Genomic DNA, 17,454 nt, shown 5'->3' on the forward strand with positions numbered 1-17,454 from the left:
CTTGCTAGAACCCATGATCCTTACGTCTTCCATTAGATGACTCTTGCCCTCTTCTTTTCATATACAGTTTAGAAGGGATTCTGATAAATACAAACTCCTAAAAGACTAAAATTATGAAAGAAAGGTTTCGTTCAAAAAGTTATTGAATAGCTGTTTTTTTCTAGGGCTGGGGGCATGCTTTTTCTTAAGTAGAAAAATAAGAAAAGGCACAGTTACATGAGTCTATAGGCAAATTATATGTAAGTACAGTATGTACACACAGATATATCCATATTTACTCATCCTGTGGGTAGAGCTTGTAAAGAGCAGTTGAAGAGGGAAGAAATAAGACACTTAGTAAATTACATTTTAGCACATTGGTACTATCGATTTGAAAGAACCTATGAGGGTTTTTATTTTCATTTCCACATTGATATTTAAAAAGTGAATTAACTTGAGCAGGTGACTTGAATTTTTGCCTGTTTGTTTGTTGATTATATGGTTAAACTTAGCTGTATGACTATGAGCATGTCAGATAACTTTTCTGGTCCTCAAAGTGTCATTTGTAAATGGATTAGTTTAACTCAGTTATAAAACTATATGGTGTTCTGTAAGGGACAGATGGGGCAAATAGTAAGATGCAAGATTAAAATACAACAATATTATATTAGATGTAAATGGTTTATACATTCAGGTAGAAGACAGAGTTTAACAGTTTAGGTTAAATTAAGTAGGTTTCCTACTATAAAATAAGAACCTATTTTAAAGACATAGAGTAAAAGTATGAAGCCTGTCATAGGCATACTTCTGTAATCTTCACTGCTTGGTAGGATGGGGCAAGAGGATTCGTGAATCCTCTTGAATTTGAGACCAACCTGGGCAACATAGAGAGACCCTGTCTCAAATAAATAAATGAGTAATGAATGAACAGACTACCAGCCAACTAACTGAACTGCTGGGGATGCCGCTTTCATTGGCAGGGTACTTAACCTAGCATGGACAAGGTCCTACGTCCAATCACCAGCACTCAAAAAAGAAAAAAGTAAAAGAGATACAGTATACAAACAAAAATCCACAGAAATTTGAAGTGACTATATTAATATAAACAAAGATTTCAGACCTAGGAATATTTATTTTAAATAGCATTCCTCATTAAATTTCACCCCGTAACTTGAGTATATATGTGTGGATCTTGCCTAAGGCAGTTATTACTTTATTATTCTTGTAGTGATTTTTCTTACTCTCATTCCTTCTATTCATTGCAATTTTTGTGGAAGGAAGAGTTACTGCTTCTCCCTTATTTTATCAATACAGATTGATGAATATTTCATTATTTGGGTAATAATCACAATGTGATTCCTTTTTTTTTTTTTTTTTTGCTGCTCAAGTTGTTTCTGTTTTGTCCATTAAGAGTTCAGTAAGGTAGGCATCTGTGTCCTTTGAATATGTAATAATGTAATTTATTTATTTATTTTTTTAGCGGTACTGGGGTTTGAACTTGGCCTACACCTTGAGCCACTCCACCAGCCCTTATTTTGTGATGGCTTTTTTCAAGATAGGGTCTCGCAGACTCTTTGGCTGGGCTGGCTTCAAACTGCAGTCTTCCTGAACTCTGCCTCCTGAGTAGCTAGGATTATAGGCATGAGCTACTGGCGCCCAGTAATTTAAAAAAATTATTTTTTAAAGTGTTTTCTTGCTTTCTGACATAAGATGCTCCAGGCTTATCTTGTATTTTTCCTTGCCTTGCACTGAAATAAGCCAGCTCACCAATCAGCCCTGGTTCTTATTATTGGAGATTGGTGTTTAGAAATCAATTCTTCTAGGCATGGTGGTACACACCTGTAAATCCCAACACTTGGGAACCTAAGGCAGGAGGGTCATAAGTGCAAGACCAGCCTGTGATACATAGTGAGGTCTAGGCCAGCCTAGAGGTATATAAAGAGACCCTGAAACCAAAAAAAAAAGTCACTAGAAACCAAGTTCTGGGAATCAAGTGCGTTTATTGCTACAGAGTTTCATTCTTGCGCCTCAGTATATACACTTATAAAATGGATATATGTATACTGACTCCTGCATACACACACACTAATATGTGCGTGTACAGTTATGTATATCTAACATATATATATGTCTGTGTATATATATATTTATTTCAAGAAGTCAGGAGTTCATATTGATGCCTGATACTTTCCTTTATGTATATTTTAATTATTAGCTGTTATCTTAATAATACAAACTATGCTTACAGTAAAGATTTAACACTGACTATGTTTCTTAAGTATCCTAAGAATATTCTATAGTAAATAGAGTTAGATATGTATGCCTTTCCTTCTCATAGGAGCATGTTATATACCTTCTGCACCTTACTTTATTTTTTCATCTAATCAGATATTTTGAGGCCATTTTTCATATGAAACTTTATTATTTTTGTGTGTGCATGTGTAGTACTAGTGGTTGAACCCAGGGCCTTGTACATGCTAAGCAAGCACTCTACACTGAGCTATACCCCCAGCCCTATGGAGGCCATTTTTGACAGAGAAAAACCTGTTTTTCTGAGTTCCTATCTTACAGGTTGAATGGCCCCTGAGGGATGGAAGAGTAAGAACTGGGAAAAAAATAACCAACAGTATCAGCCTTTTCTTGTCTTAGCAGAAACCCATGTTTATGTGTTAAAGCTTTTTCAGAGATTTTTAAGGGCAAAACTGAGACCTACACACTATATTGTAATTATGTAGCTGTTATCTTAACAATAAAAACTGATATGGGTTTTATAAGTAGGATTCACACTGGACTCTGGATATTGTTAGTAGTAAAAGAGATAATGCACTACTTCTATAGGCATTACCCCCGCAGCTGCCATTTCCCACAAGTAAACAGTGCATTATATCAAAATTCAAATGTAATTCTGTCAAATTAAACTCAGACCTTTCAAAGAATGTTGGAGGTATTAGATTTTAGGTTTAAATGAGGACCTGTTGCTATGTATCTGAATTGAAGATATTAAATAGACTAGGATTTTACATTTACTTCTAAGGTGTCTTTGTCAAAAAGATTATCATGAACATTATTCTTAAAACTGATCACTTTGCTGCTGTTCAAGATTTCCTTAATAGGTATAACTGTTAGTGATTATAGCATTTTGAAATTTGCCTAACCAAACCTTTTTCTTTCATCATCTTACTTTTTGTGCTTGTAATTTTGCAGGGTTGCTTGATTCTGAGTGATGAACTGAACCATGCATCGCTGGTCCTAGGAGCCAGACTGTCAGGAGCAACCATTCGAATCTTCAAGCACAACAGTAAGTTTGTTGCAGAATTAACCACTGGCCTTATTGTTTTAATATTCTTTAGGATGGTGGTGATAGTAACAGTAGTTTCATAAGTAACTGAAAGTACAAATGAAGCCAAAGCAGAACATTTGAGATGTTCTTCTGGTTCAGGCTGGCCTCAAACTGTGATCCTCCCAATCTCAGCCTCCCAAGAGGCTAGGATTACAGGTGTGAACTACAGACACCTGGCTCACATAAACATTTTAATCACACAGCGTGATACTAAAAATAAATTTTAAAAAAGTACGATATAGAAAAGGGACAGTTAACATAAAGGGCTCTTATAATAAGTGGTAAAAAGAGGTCAGTTTGAAAATGGCCAATTTATAAAGTAGTAACTATAAATACAGTATGTATATAAAAAGTTGCTCTATACCTAATAAAATAAAAATCAGCCTACTATTCACTTATTATATTACAACAAGAAATTTTCATAGTCAAAACACTCAAACATAGGGAGAGAAGATCACCAGACTCTATGTTTAATATCTTTTTTTCAAAATGTGTGTATGTATAGACAAAAGTCTAGAAGAATATACACCAAATGTTAAAAAGTCTGTACCTCCAGAGGGAAGAACTATGGGTGGTAAAAACTTTCTATTTTTTTCCTTTGTGTTGCCTAACATGTTTTACAATGAGAATGTAAGTGTTTTGTTTATGCAACTGACATCTTATTTTGTAACTTTTTTTTTTTTTTTTTGGTGGGATGGGTTTAACTCCAGGGCTTTCTTTGTATTTACAAAGCAGGCACTCTACTACTTGAGTCACAACTCCAGTCCATTTTTCCCTGGTTATTTTGAGTTGGGTTCTCTTGAAGTAGTTGCTGGGGCTGGTCTGGAACTGTGATCCTCCCTATCTCAGCCTCCCAAATAACTAGGATTACAGGTGTGAGCCACCAGTGTCCAGCTTGTAACTTAAAAAAAAAAAATAGAAAAACCAATACATTGTGAATGTAGGTTGTCAATACCTATGACTCTACCTTGTCTCTTAATGTCATTGTGGCAGTCAGTGTCTAGATGTACCATAAGCTAATCAGTCACTCAGTTTGGACCTTAAGTTGTTTCTAAACTTTTCTACTAGAAACAGCACTATACTCACATGTTTGGATAATCATCTGATTAGTCTATTAGGAAAGAGTGAAAAAATGTTAATACTTTTCCATGTTGTATTACACAAATAACATGACAATGACCGCCTCTGCACACTGGCCAAATAGATTATTATGAGTCATTTTAAATCCAAAATAATGAAGGCAAAAATGTCTGGAGGTCTGGCTCAAGCAATAGAATGCTTGCCTCCAGAGTTCAAACCCCAGAACCACCCTACCAAAACAAAAACAAAAAAAGCTTATGTGTCAAAATTAATTGTCTTTTATAATTTTTATATTTTACTTAATGTCTTCCTCACACTAAGATCATAGGATTATTCTCTTATGCTTTCTTCTCAGAGTTTTGTGGTACATTTTAAATTTAAGGAATTTGGGGAACTAAGATGAGAGAGATTGAATTTTTTTTTCTAAGAAGGTAATTTGGTATATCATTCTGCTTATAGATATTTCCTTTCTCCTAAAATTTTGAACCAGTGTTTCTTTTTGCCTCCTTTCAGTATACAAACATAGGAAACTAAAATAATAAGTATAGTTTTACTTGTCTCCTGCTGATTGCCACACACTGTTGTCTGCAGCAAATTGGAGGCTTGGATTAGGGCAGGTTTACTGCTGTGAGAAGCTACTCCTGTCTCCTGTCAGGCAGTGTGCAGATTGTTTTGTTGCAAATAATGGAAGGTGTAACACAATTGCAACCTTTAGCTACCTTATTTATGTTTGTGTTAATGCATTTTTATTACCTTATTGCTCCTGATCAAAGTCCTACTATGAAAAGGACAAAATAATGTAATTTTGTGACTCCCCCTTTGAATGATGAACAATAAAAATTTCAAAATCAAATTTTATGATGAGGTATTAAATACTCATGAGACTTAATGGTGCTTAGATTTTTGAGAGATTTTTAAGAGCTTCATTTCAGACCAAGTATTTTAAATATGAAGTCTCCAGCAGTAAGAGCAGTGGTCTTCCAAGCATTTGTCTTTAGAAAAGACATGCTCCTCATTAGTGGTAAAAGTATGCTTCTCATTAGTGGTAAAACCAATCAAGTTGTTTCTGAGGCCTGTTGACCACCTTAAGGACTAGCAGAGCCCCAGGAACTTATGTATGCACAGCTGATGAAGTCAAACAGGGAACAGTCTTTAACTGATTACCAAAATTGCTTAACACAGACTCACACGTGCTCCAGACTGTACTTTTAACACATTACCAAGGGAAGGCTAATTAACAAGCACATCCCAGGGAAGGAAATAGAGCATGCATTTTGAGGTTTGTTCTTCTCATATTTGTTTTTTAGGAGGCACATACATTTGTGATGGCTTACTCACATTCTTTTTCAGTCTTTATTTGTTTCTGAAAGATTCACTGGGACTAGAGATAAAGTTTAATTCTAAAAACACAAAAAAGCTAACCAAATGGCAAGGTATTTAACACAAATCAGTGATCATTTCATAAGCTACCAACTGAAGCTATCAGCTGCCACTGCCATTTAATCATATTGATAGTTTTGAACATTTGTCACATTTAGATTTCAACTGATAGTGGTAATAATTCACCCATTTTGCCTTATTTTTTCTGCTCATCTCTAATTATGTTAATGTCTTTTTGCTATCTGAGATACTTCCTTGAATAGGAAATGTATATTTCCATTTTGGGAATAAAGTTAGGAAAGAGGAAGATACTTTTGTAACTCGATTCTTCATTGTGCGCTGTAGATATGCAAAGCCTAGAGAAGCTATTGAAAGATGCCATTGTTTATGGTCAGCCTCGGACAAGAAGGCCCTGGAAGAAAATTCTAATTCTTGTGGAAGGAATATATAGGTAATTCTTTATTATTTTTATCTTTGTGATTTGGGCTCAAGAAGTCATAGAAATTTTAAGCTGAAGGGAATACTAGACTAGCCCTCTTTGGAAACTAAGGAGACAGTGTTTATGACTTGTTAAAATACCCAAAGTAGATTTGGCACTGAAACACAATAGGTTTTTTGTCTGTATACTAAACAGTCACCCCCCTCCGCTTCTATTTGGGTTGTTTGTTTTTATACTGTCTGTAGAACTTGCACAAGAATATGGAACCTCTTTTTTTTTGGTGGTACTGGGGTTTAAACCCAGGGTCTCATGCTTGTTAAGCAGGAGCTCTACCACTTAAACCACTCCACCAACCAGCACTGTTTTTTGTTTTGGGTGTTTTCGAGATAGGGTCTTACTCAGCCTGGACTGGCTTCAAACTGTGATCCTACTGATCTCTGCCTCCTGAGTAGCTAGGATTATAGGCATGAGCCACCAGCGCCCAGCAAGAATGTGGATTCTAATATGGTAAGACAAATTACAAAGCTGGGTGTGGTGGTGCACTCTCATAATCCCAAACCTTGAGAGGTTGAAGCAGGAGGATCCCAAATTAGAGGCCAGCCAAGACTACGTGGCAAAATCCAGCTCAAAAAAAAATTACATTTTAATTTTAAGAAATACTTTCCCTTGATTAACTTTTGTCATCCTTAAAACATACTGTTTTACTCCCTAATATTTTTATTCTTATGTGCAATTTTATTTACATGTATAATGTGATACAAAGTCTAATGTTGCCTATAATTTACAAGCTTTAGAGGAATCTGCTGTGACCTTAATTTTTTCTGTTGTGAAATAAGATCAGTTATATTGTGCCACATGTCTTAAAAGATCCAATCTCCTTTCCCCTGGACTTCTGCATAGCCATGGCATTATCTAACTTTGTTAGTCTAAAACCACAGAAGGAGTTGTCAGACAATTTGAAAAGCAATAATATATTAATAATAATAAAATGGCCAATTGCTAATTTTGAGAATTAAAAAGTCTCAGGGTTTTTTTTTGACCTGTTTTGCCAGCATGGAGGGATCTATTGTCCGCCTTCCTGAAGTGATTGCCCTCAAGAAGAAATACAAAGCATACTTGTATCTTGATGAGGCTCACAGCATTGGGGCCCTTGGCCCTTCAGGTAGAGGCGTGGTAGACTACTTTGGCCTGGATCCTGAGGATGTAGATGTGATGATGGGAACTTTCACCAAGAGCTTCGGTGCATCTGGAGGATACATTGGAGGCAAGAAGGTAAACTGGCCACCAAATGGGCAATTAGAGGTGAAAAGAGACTGGGGGACTTGGTAACAGTCTAGCAGATGGGCCCTGCCAACTGCATACAGAGATCTTTGTTTGTGGCTCAAGCTCCTAGTGCCAGTGGGCTTCCTGCTTTAGCTGCCTGGGGGGAGTGACTCTGATGTTCCCTCACTGGGCTAAAGGCTGGTTCTGTTCATTGTTGTTTGTTTTCTTATTTGGGCTTCTTTCTAAACTACATTCTCGTCTGAAATATAGAATACCCTCTTTTGTGAAGAATACACAGTGGCGTTTTCTGTTTGCCACAGTCTTCTGTAGGGTTTGAGTTGCGCTGACAATTTCAAAAGTTAATAGGGTTATCATGGAGCCAATGGGAATAAAAGACAGTTTCTCTCCCTTGGGCTCACACATGTTGTGAATAAATGTAGAAACGGGAAGAGAAAAGATTGTGCTAGCTCTAGGGTATCCTAAAGCATTGTATTTTTCAGTTGTAAATTATATAGTGAACTCTGAGGCAGCTAAGAATTAATGTGGCATGGGAGACATGGTGAACACAGAGGCCTGTGTTTGAATATTTCTCTACCTGCCTTGTGATACTTCAGGGGAAAGCATTTAACCTTTTAGTTTTCTTGTCAGTAAAATATAGATATCTAACTTGTAGTATTGTAGTAAGGGCTTAAAAAATAATATGTATCTGTACCACAACACAGATGCATTTTGAAAGCATTATGTTAAGTGAAAGAAGTCAGTCACAAAAGGTCACATATGTGATTTCCAGAATCAGCATAGAAACTAAAAGTAGTTGCCAGGGGCTGAGAAGATGGGGGAAATGGAAAGTGACTGCTAATGGTTTCCTTTTAGGGTTATGAAAATCTTCTAAAATAACATTACACAACTCCGAATATGCTAAAAGTCATTGACTTGTCCACTCTAAAAAGATGAATATAATGGTATGTGTTTTATATCTCCATAAAACTGTTTTGTACAAAACCTTGGGCTAGGGATTTAGCTCAGTGGTGGAATGCGTGCCTAGCATAGTATCATACCCTGGATTTGATCCTCATCATTATGTGTGTGTGTGTAAAAATCTCACTGCAACATTATAAAAATTTTTTTGAAAGTCAAGTATTTGTAAGTGGCACATAGTAGATGTTTGTAAATGCTCTAAATTCCTCCTTAAAAGTCAACCTTGGGAGTCTTAAAGAACAGTCATTGTCTTAATAATTGATTGCCTTTTGGAGAAAACCATTTTCAGTGGTTTTAATCAGGTTTGATAGATTTTAGTCCCAATTTTTATCTTTTTTGTTAATGAAACTAGGCTCACTTTGGAAAGGCAACTGAATTTGGTAATATTTGCTGCTATGAGTAAAAGGATAGGAAGGTCATTTTCTGGGAGATCATTTAGGTATAAAATTTGTGTCTGGCACCTAAAAAACTAGCTAGCATTTGTTGCCCTTAACGCAGAGAAACTAAAGCAGATACCTTAAAGCAACTGAGGCCAATAGGAAAAGGGAAACAGGTACTAGAGAAAAGGTTAGATCAAAAAGAATTAACCTAGAAGGTAACACCCACGCACAGGAAATCAATGTGAGTCAATGCCCTGTATAGCTATCCTTATCTCAACCAGCAAAAACCCTTGTTCCTTCCTATTATTGCTTATACTCTCTCTACAACAAAATTAGAAATAAGGGCAAAATAGTTTCTGCTGGGTATTGCGGGGGGGGGGGGGGGGGGCGGAGTGGGTGGTAAGGGAGGGGGTGGGGGCAGTGGGGAGAAATGAACCAATCCTTGTATGCACATATGAATAATAAAAGAAAAATGAAAAAAAAATTTGTGTCTGGGGTTTTTAGTACAATTTTTAGTATTTTAGAAGTAATAGACTATTTTGTAGCTATATTTTGTGTGTATTTTATAGCCATATTTTGTGTCTCTTTATTTGGTTTTGGTACATAAGCTTCATTTTGATTTTTCAGACAGGGTTTCACTAGGTAGTCTAGGCTGACCTCAACTGGTGATCCTCTAGCTTCAACCTCCCAAATCTGGGATTATAGTTGTGTACAGCCATGCCTGGTAATACATAAGCTTCCAGTGTGCACATTTTACTTAATGATTTAAGTGATGTTAAAAGACACTATAGAATAGGGATATGCAATCAGTTGTTTCCAAAATTGTAATTGACAGACAGGATTTTTATTTTATTTGGTGATATGGATTCAGGGCCTTGAACATAGCTAGCAATAGACACCCCCAGCTTAAGAAAACTGTATTATTTTTTATGGGTCTCATGATGGGTTTTGCAGGCATGATGTGAGATGCTGATGACATTTTCTGTAATACTCAGAAATAAATCATTGTATTTGAAAAAGCAATCCAACACTGTTAATTCAGCTTTGTACATTAATTTGTGGCATTAAATAATGTGTTCTACAAATATAGCGAGATGCTTTAATGTTAGTTTAACAAACAAAACAGCCAAGTTTCTGACCCAGTTGTAGGCATTGACCATTTTGGTTGACTTTGCATCTCAGATTAGTGTCCCTGTTCCAGCTATGGAAGGGAGGACCTAGCCCCTGGAAGGAAGGCACTGACCTTGCCAGTAAATTGAAGAATTGTGTCTAATCACCTTCCTCTATGACTCCTCAGGAGCTGATAGACTACCTGCGTTCACATTCTCACAGTGCCGTGTATGCCACATCCCTGTCACCACCTGTAGTGGAGCAGGTCATCACCTCCATGAAGTGCATCATGGGGCAGGATGGCACCAGCCTTGGTGAGTCTTTTTTTTTTTTTCATGAATCATTTCCTAAGCTACTTAGCAGCCAAATGTACTCTTTTTTTGTTGAGCTTTTTTTCCTAACATAAGGAGTCAGGCTTCCTGATGGACAGGGCTGCAGGCTTGTGTGGCTCTGGTTTCCATGGATACTTCTCAGTGTGTTAAATACATACACTCTGAGAACTACACTGGCTTCCTTCCTGTGGAATTTTCTTATTTACAGATAGTGAGGTTCTCCTCTTATTCTCATACATGCCCTCTTGTAGGAAATAGGCCTTCAAGGTCTTTCTTGAATTGTATAATTTCATATGAAGTTGTAATTCACCATGTAGTGATGTTTCATTAATAGCATATTTAAGAACTGCTATTTGTATGAATAAGTATCCTTGATTTAAAAGACTGAGGAAAAAAAAAGTAGTTAATGAAGGTCATCTGAAATGTTTTTCTTTGGTGGGATTTGTATCCAAACTACATACTTTGACTTTTATTTTGCATCACCAGAGGGCAGTGTTGACTGCAGACCAATTATAATAGAAGGAGGGCAATTGAAATTTTGTTGCTGTTTCTTTAAAAAGTATTTCCATTTCCAGTAAGGTACATGCATTTAATTTTGCTTGTTGCTCTTTTAATGCGTCTATAGTCAGCTTGGCTCTTAGGAAAAATTTTACATTATCAGCCTTGAGCTCTCTACTCTAGAGTTTGTAATACTTATTGTAGAGTTGATTTGATTTGCATTGAAAAATAAGAATAAAATAATAGTATGCCTGATTTTGATTAAAATGGTTTTCTTAAATCATCTTAGTATTGTTTCTGATCCAGCATAGATCATTGTGATCTCTAAGGAGAGATTTTTGGAAATAGCTAAGTGTGAGCAATGTCAGTTTTGTGAATTTATTTCTTCATATCATTAATGTTGCACATATAGCATTGGAGTCTTACAAGTAGCTCTCTGTTAACAATGGCTGCAACTTTATCTCCTTTTTGATATGGTATTATTGGAAAGAGTATGCTTCAATCTGAGATAAATGTGAATGTATAGACATATGTACATAGATATAGAGAGAAACAGACACAAAATGGTTGAACTGTTGTTTACTGAGTTACTTCACAGGTACTTCACCTTATTTGGCTCAAAACAAAGATTTAGGTGACTAGGAAAAGGCCAATACCTATGGAAGTTAATGTTGCATAATTTCTTCACCCTGTCCTAGAGCATGGATTTGTGTGATGCATTATGTCTGGATAAATGACTTATCTGTACCCATTGAAGCTCTCTGGTGAGAAATTGAAATATGGTAATTAGATAAAGGCTTGGTTTAGTACTGGCTTCCAGTTTTTGCCTCTCTAGTCACTGCTGAAGCTTAGTGGCATGACACAACAACTATCTCATTATGCTCACAGGTTCTGTGGTCAAGGCACGGCAGGGATAGCTTATCTGCTCCACAGTGTCTGGGGCTAGCTTGGAAGACTCAGGTTCTGAGAAGACTCAGATGGTTGGGGGCTGGGATTATCTGGGACTTCTTCACTTACATGTCATCTTGGCTGGCATGACTTGTAAGCCAGATTCAGCCATGACTGCTGACCAGAGCACTTTCATGTGTCCTCTCCATGTAACATGGTAGCTGGATATCCAGAAAGGGCACTTTTAGAGAGCAGGCATTCCAGAGAGCCAAGCTGAAACTCCATGGCCTTTTCTATTCTGTTGTTAACAAGCTAGTCTCTAAGGCCAGGCCAGATTGAAAGGGATGGAGAATTAAGATACCATTTCCCCAGTGGGAGAGAATTTGTAGCTATTTTTAAAGTATTCTACAAGCTTTTAAATAATGCATTTCAAAAATTATTTCCTAAAACTTTTAATTAGTGTGATAAACTTCTGGTGGCTGCTTGGTTTCTCTGTTAAAACAGAAGGTAAGGGTTGCAGATGTAACTCAAGCTGTAGAGTACCTGTCTAGCAAAAGCAAAGCCTGAGTTCAGACCCTAATACCACCAGAAGATAAAAACCACAGGATTATTTCACAAGGTGAGGGCAGAGGCTATGTGGAGGGTAGAAGTTCTCACAGGAGGCAGTTTTTTAAGGGTGTTGTGTTTACGTTAAAAAAAAAAACAAAAAACAAAAAACACATTCTAGTTCCCTGACCCTGTGTAATTTCAAGTTCAAATTCTTGAGTAGTTTTTGTGGGTTCTTTAATATTGGTAAACTTGTGCCTATTTCATTAGGTTAAGAATTTTATTGGTGCTTCAGAGTTCATGAAAAGGTGGGAAAACTAATGTACCCTGTACCTGTATTTTATAATGTTAATGTTTCACCCTATTTATCCTACTTTTTGAAAAGAAATGAAGATCTAGAAGACTCTTCCATTATCTTTTCCTGATCCTGTTTCTCTTACTCATTTATTCCCTGTGTTTTTAAGCTTTTCTTATGTATCTGTCTATAAATAGTGCATAGTGTTAAGTATTCCTTACTGTTGGAAGGCTTACTGTACTTGCTATAATAATTTGCAGAAATGCTTATGAGATTTAATTATCCAAATCAAAATCCCATTGTCATAAGCTTTCATAAGCATACCAATGTCAGTTATGCATGACTCTGGGGAAAAGGCTGTGTAGGACACTTGAGACATATTTCAGCTCTTCCTGAAGGGGCCATGTCTTTTGTCAGCTTGAGCTCTTTGAATTTGTTGTGCCATATCTCACTCATCTTCCCCGCATAATTGCTGAAAATGTCCTGTAACGAGTGGAAACCCCTGTGAAGAAAGTGGTGAATCTAACTAAGTCTCTACATTTGAAGGAAATGCAGTGCTAAAGCTTGGTGAGACCTGTGAATGCACAAGTGGGAATTATAATGGATTCCATACTGTACCCAGTCACTGAGTAATACATGCAAGTGTTCTCGATTTTGGGGGGTTTAAAATAGGTAGTTAGTATTTTAGATGTTTTATATTTTTCAGAAACTCATGGTGGGTTGTTACATAGATATTTAAATAATGTTTTAGGCAATTGCGGGGTGGCGGGGGGCATTTGAAGTTTTTGTTCTGTACTCTTTTTGTCAGTACTGGGGTTTGAACTCAGGGCTTTACACTCGAGCACTCTAACACTTGAGCAATGCCCCCAGCAGGACTGGAATTTTTGGATGAACCAGGAACACGTTATAGTTTTTTCTATTTTTAGTAATGTCATACAGGTTCTGAAAATTTATACTCTTATTAACGCACACGTAGGGACAAACTGAATTCCAACAATGAGGGCTGTCAGTATTGTTTCTTTTTAAATGTTACATAAATTAGTTATGTGCAAATCTTACTGCACCTTGCTTTATTTGCTTTGTATCATCTGTTTGAGTTATCCATATTGAGTGTGAGAGTCTCATTCACTGTTGTATAATTTTCCACACAGTATTAACACAACCACAACAACTGTTTAGGTTGTTAGCTACTTTTAAATGTTACATAATACCGTTAACAGTGATCTTCTTACATGTCTCCTTTATGTGTATGAGAGATTCTTTAGGGCATATATACCTTGCAGTGACATTCGTGGACATCTTTAGTCATCCAAATTGTTTCTACAGTGCTCTAGATTGCCACTCCACCAGCCCTTTTTGTGATGGGTATTTTTGAGGTAGAGTCTCTCAAATGATTTGCCTGGGGTTGGCTTCAAACTGTTAACCTCCTGATCTTCGCCTCCTGAGTAGCTAGATTACCTGGCAAGAAACAATAGATTTTATCTAAAGTTTAAAATCAACTTTGGTGTTTAAGTTTTTAAATTTATGAAGGTAAGCTAGCCACTAGAAAAATTTGGTGGATTTTTTTCCTTTTTTTTTTTTGACAGTATTGGGGTTTGAACTCAGGACATCGTGTTTGCTAGGCAGGCGCTCTTCCACTTGAGCCACTCCTCCAGATGCCACTAGAAAAATTAAAAATTGTAATATCACAGAATTGGTGGTGGTTCATAGAGGAAACATGGAATGTAATAAAAATATGACATTCTTACCTAAAAACCATCTAGTATTGTTGGAACAAGAAGCAGAGGTTTTCAACATTGTAACCGTAACTACCAGAAAAGCCAGATACAGAACCTGCTGCTACTTTTGGGGAATGGAAATGGAGGTAGCTGGGGGAAGAGGAGAAAATACCTATTCCTTACTTAATAATATTCTCTATTTAATAAGTATCTGTTCTTTATTTAATATTATTAGAACTGTAGTTCAGGGACTGAAGGCATGGCTTAAGTAGTAGAACGCCTGCCTAGCAAGCTCAAAGCCCTTAGGTCAAACTCCACTGCCACAAAAACAAAACTGTACTTTACCATGTGAATATATTACTTTTATAATTAAAACTTATTAGGTTGCAGAGTATATTAAATACTTACATGGAAATAAATCCTGCTTGAAATGAGATTGAAAGTAAGGTATACACACAAATAGTATGCAGCTAATTATTAATAAATATCTTCACCTTTTTTGTGGGAAGATGGGCTAATCTGTGGTGAGCAGTTGAGCTCTCAGGAGAGCTACAGGAGGCAAGGGAAGATCCACTTCCTAAGCATCCCTTACTCCTTTCCTTCCCCCTCTAATTCCTAAATGTTGAATGGATGCATACGTAATCCAGAATTATTAAAATATGAGGGGTTCTTAAAGTTGAACGTTAAACCAAAATGGCCAAATCATGAACCAGAATAAACTAGATTAGGTACATTTTAATAGATAAATTTGTGATGACAGAAATCACTGTCTATATAGGGAACTGGTTTTTTGTACTTAGTTTTGAAAGGAATTGTCCTCATTTGGTTATTGATGTAGAGGAAAAAAAAGGAATACTTGAGTAGACTAAGGTTTAATTATAATTAGGTTTGGCCCATTTGAATTAATTCCAGTAATAGACTACTAATGAGGTGTTAAATGATCACCTCTAGAATCTGAGAACTGTCAACAACTAATTTAGGAGACTGGAGACACTCTTTAAAGAAGTAGCTCAGGATTCCTATGCTTGTGGGGAGGGGGCGCAGAACTGTTGAACAAACAGTCTTGGAAGGAAGGATTCTAAGAGAAATACTCTTTTCTTTTCAGTGGCTGACAGTTTTTAACCCTCCCTCCAAACAGTCTGCTTTCTGAGCCCTAGAATGTTTTTGGCCTCTGCTTTTTTTTTTTCTTCTTTATTCTTCTTTAATTTGTTATCTCATCATTAGAAATTCATCTAAATAAAAACTAAATTTTCTGGTGTAGTATTATTCTTACCTTCAGTGCATTTGAGCAGCATATCCCTGATATCAGGTCAGGCTCCTCTTGTCTTGACACTGTTACAGGAGTTTTAGGCCCCAGACCCAAACTCTTAGGTTTCATAAATCAGGTCTGGCTGTTACCAGATGAGCAGAAGGCATGAGATGCAGAGTTGGAGGGTCCACCATGCTTTTTGGAGGATATATGACCATCTCCGGTTGGGACAACTGAACTAAAGGGAACTTTTTCAGTGGAGGAAGTCCAAATGGCCAAAAAACACATGAAAAAATGCTCACCATCTCTGGCCATAAAGAAATCAAATCAAAACTACATGAAGTTTCCCACAAAATCACAGATTCTTGAGATCCACAAACATGAAAAGCATTTCAAGGTGTCTCATAACAAAGAGTTTCACAAGGTAGAAGTTTTAGCAAGGATTTATTTTAGTATAACAGAATAAAGTAGGGAGAAATGGTTTTGGGGGGAAACTATTTCCCATTCCCCATGCAGGAAATAGGAGTAAATACTCAAAATGGTGGTTTGTATCTGTGGTCTTAGGTTTTCTGAGCTGGGGGATACACATTATCAGAATGTTTAGACAATGGTTCTGAATGCTCAAAATGAATACTGTTTATTATTTTAAAATACGGAGATGTTACCTAGGGCCACCCAAAACACAGCTAGTCTAGCAGCTTGGTAACACCTCAAAGAGGAAGGTCATGCAAGTAGCCCCTTTAAGTCTCCCTGTTCTTGTAACTTAACATCTAAAAGGAGATGGGAGAGGGCTAGCTGTTCTGGCTTTTCAGGTTTCACTTCCTTGTTCCACTGTCTGAGTCTGGCCCTTTCAGTATTTATTAAAATAATATAATTTTCTTGTCTCCTCATCTATTTCATGGCCACTCCCCCAATATGTCAAATAGATAAGTAATGGTGGAGGTCAAAGAAAGATTCCCTGGAACACCATGGGAAGAAGTAAGCATTTCAACCCATCTTCCCCTTACAGACATTTGCTTTACGTTTAAATAGAGGAGGAAGAATTGGGAGTGAGGTGGTAGTATGCATAACTAACTATTAAACAGTTCCAGTTGCAGGTGGGTGATCATAGGTGGCAGCTACAGGTGGTCTGGCAGCTCATTGTCTCAGAGTGATCAGGTGGAGCCTGGCAGGGCTGAGCTTTGTCTACTGTCACAGGATGTTTATCTATCAGTCCTGTCCTTCTTGAGTTCTGATGGCTGCAAAGCTTGTGAAGGAGAGAATGGCTCAGAGGCAAGAAGACAGATACAAAGTGGAAGCTGGATACCAAACTTTTGTCCTGCTTTCAGTTAATTCGTGGACCCAAGTAGGGACCCAAGCTGTTTTTGCAGCTTTTGATTAGTTGTTAAAACACTTACTGCCCAGAGCACTGCCATTAAAGAAATATTTGTTTCAACATTTGTCAAACCTGTTATCAGGCAACTACCCTTTACCCTATGGTGGGTATGCCATATGAGGGACATAGAGTTGAACAAGATTTAATACTTGCTTTGAAAAACGTACTGTGTGGTGGTTGGGTAAGATTCCCTGAAAGAACTGGTCTACCGATCATAGAAAAATTCCTCCTTTGCTGAGCTTCCTCTTTTCAAGATTTCGTGCTTCTCCCTGACAACCTTCTCAATCACTCACCCTGCAGAAACCTTAAGCTTAAAGCTAGCTTATTATCTGAAGCAAAATCAGATCTTATATCCCTTATCGAACTTTCTACATAAGTGAAATTTCTCTGGACATTGTCACTCTGGTAATTTACCAGCAATCAAAAAGAAAAAAATTCCTTTTTATATATTAGCTTCTTCATTGTGTAGCACAAAGGGCCTTCTAACCAGTGGCTTTTGAAATCAGCCAGCAATAAGACCACTGTACAGGTGGAGAAATTTTTAAGCTCACGTGTGAGACAAGTTTTCTTGATACCTGCCTACAAATAGCATGTGGCTTTTCCA

The 17,454-nt window shown here is 37.0% G+C and overlaps 1 protein-coding gene across 3 annotated transcripts in view; it reads left to right on the plus strand.

Moving 5' to 3' along the window:
- Sptlc2 (serine palmitoyltransferase long chain base subunit 2) overlaps positions 1–17,454 on the plus strand; it is a 116,472-nt gene that overhangs the window by 59,850 nt on the left and 39,168 nt on the right. For all 3 annotated transcript variants that reach the window (XM_074067454.1, XM_074067455.1, XM_020162208.2), the window contains exons 6-9: positions 3,184–3,277; positions 6,125–6,230; positions 7,271–7,490; positions 10,137–10,263. In XM_074067454.1, coding sequence (XP_073923555.1) covers positions 3,184–3,277; positions 6,125–6,230; positions 7,271–7,490; positions 10,137–10,263 — 547 coding nt within the window. The remainder of the gene's footprint in view (positions 1–3,183; positions 3,278–6,124; positions 6,231–7,270; positions 7,491–10,136; positions 10,264–17,454) is intronic.

The sequence above is a fragment of the Castor canadensis genome, chromosome 3 (genome assembly GCF_047511655.1).
Source record: "Castor canadensis chromosome 3, mCasCan1.hap1v2, whole genome shotgun sequence".
Classification (NCBI taxonomy): Eukaryota; Metazoa; Chordata; class Mammalia; order Rodentia; family Castoridae; genus Castor; species Castor canadensis.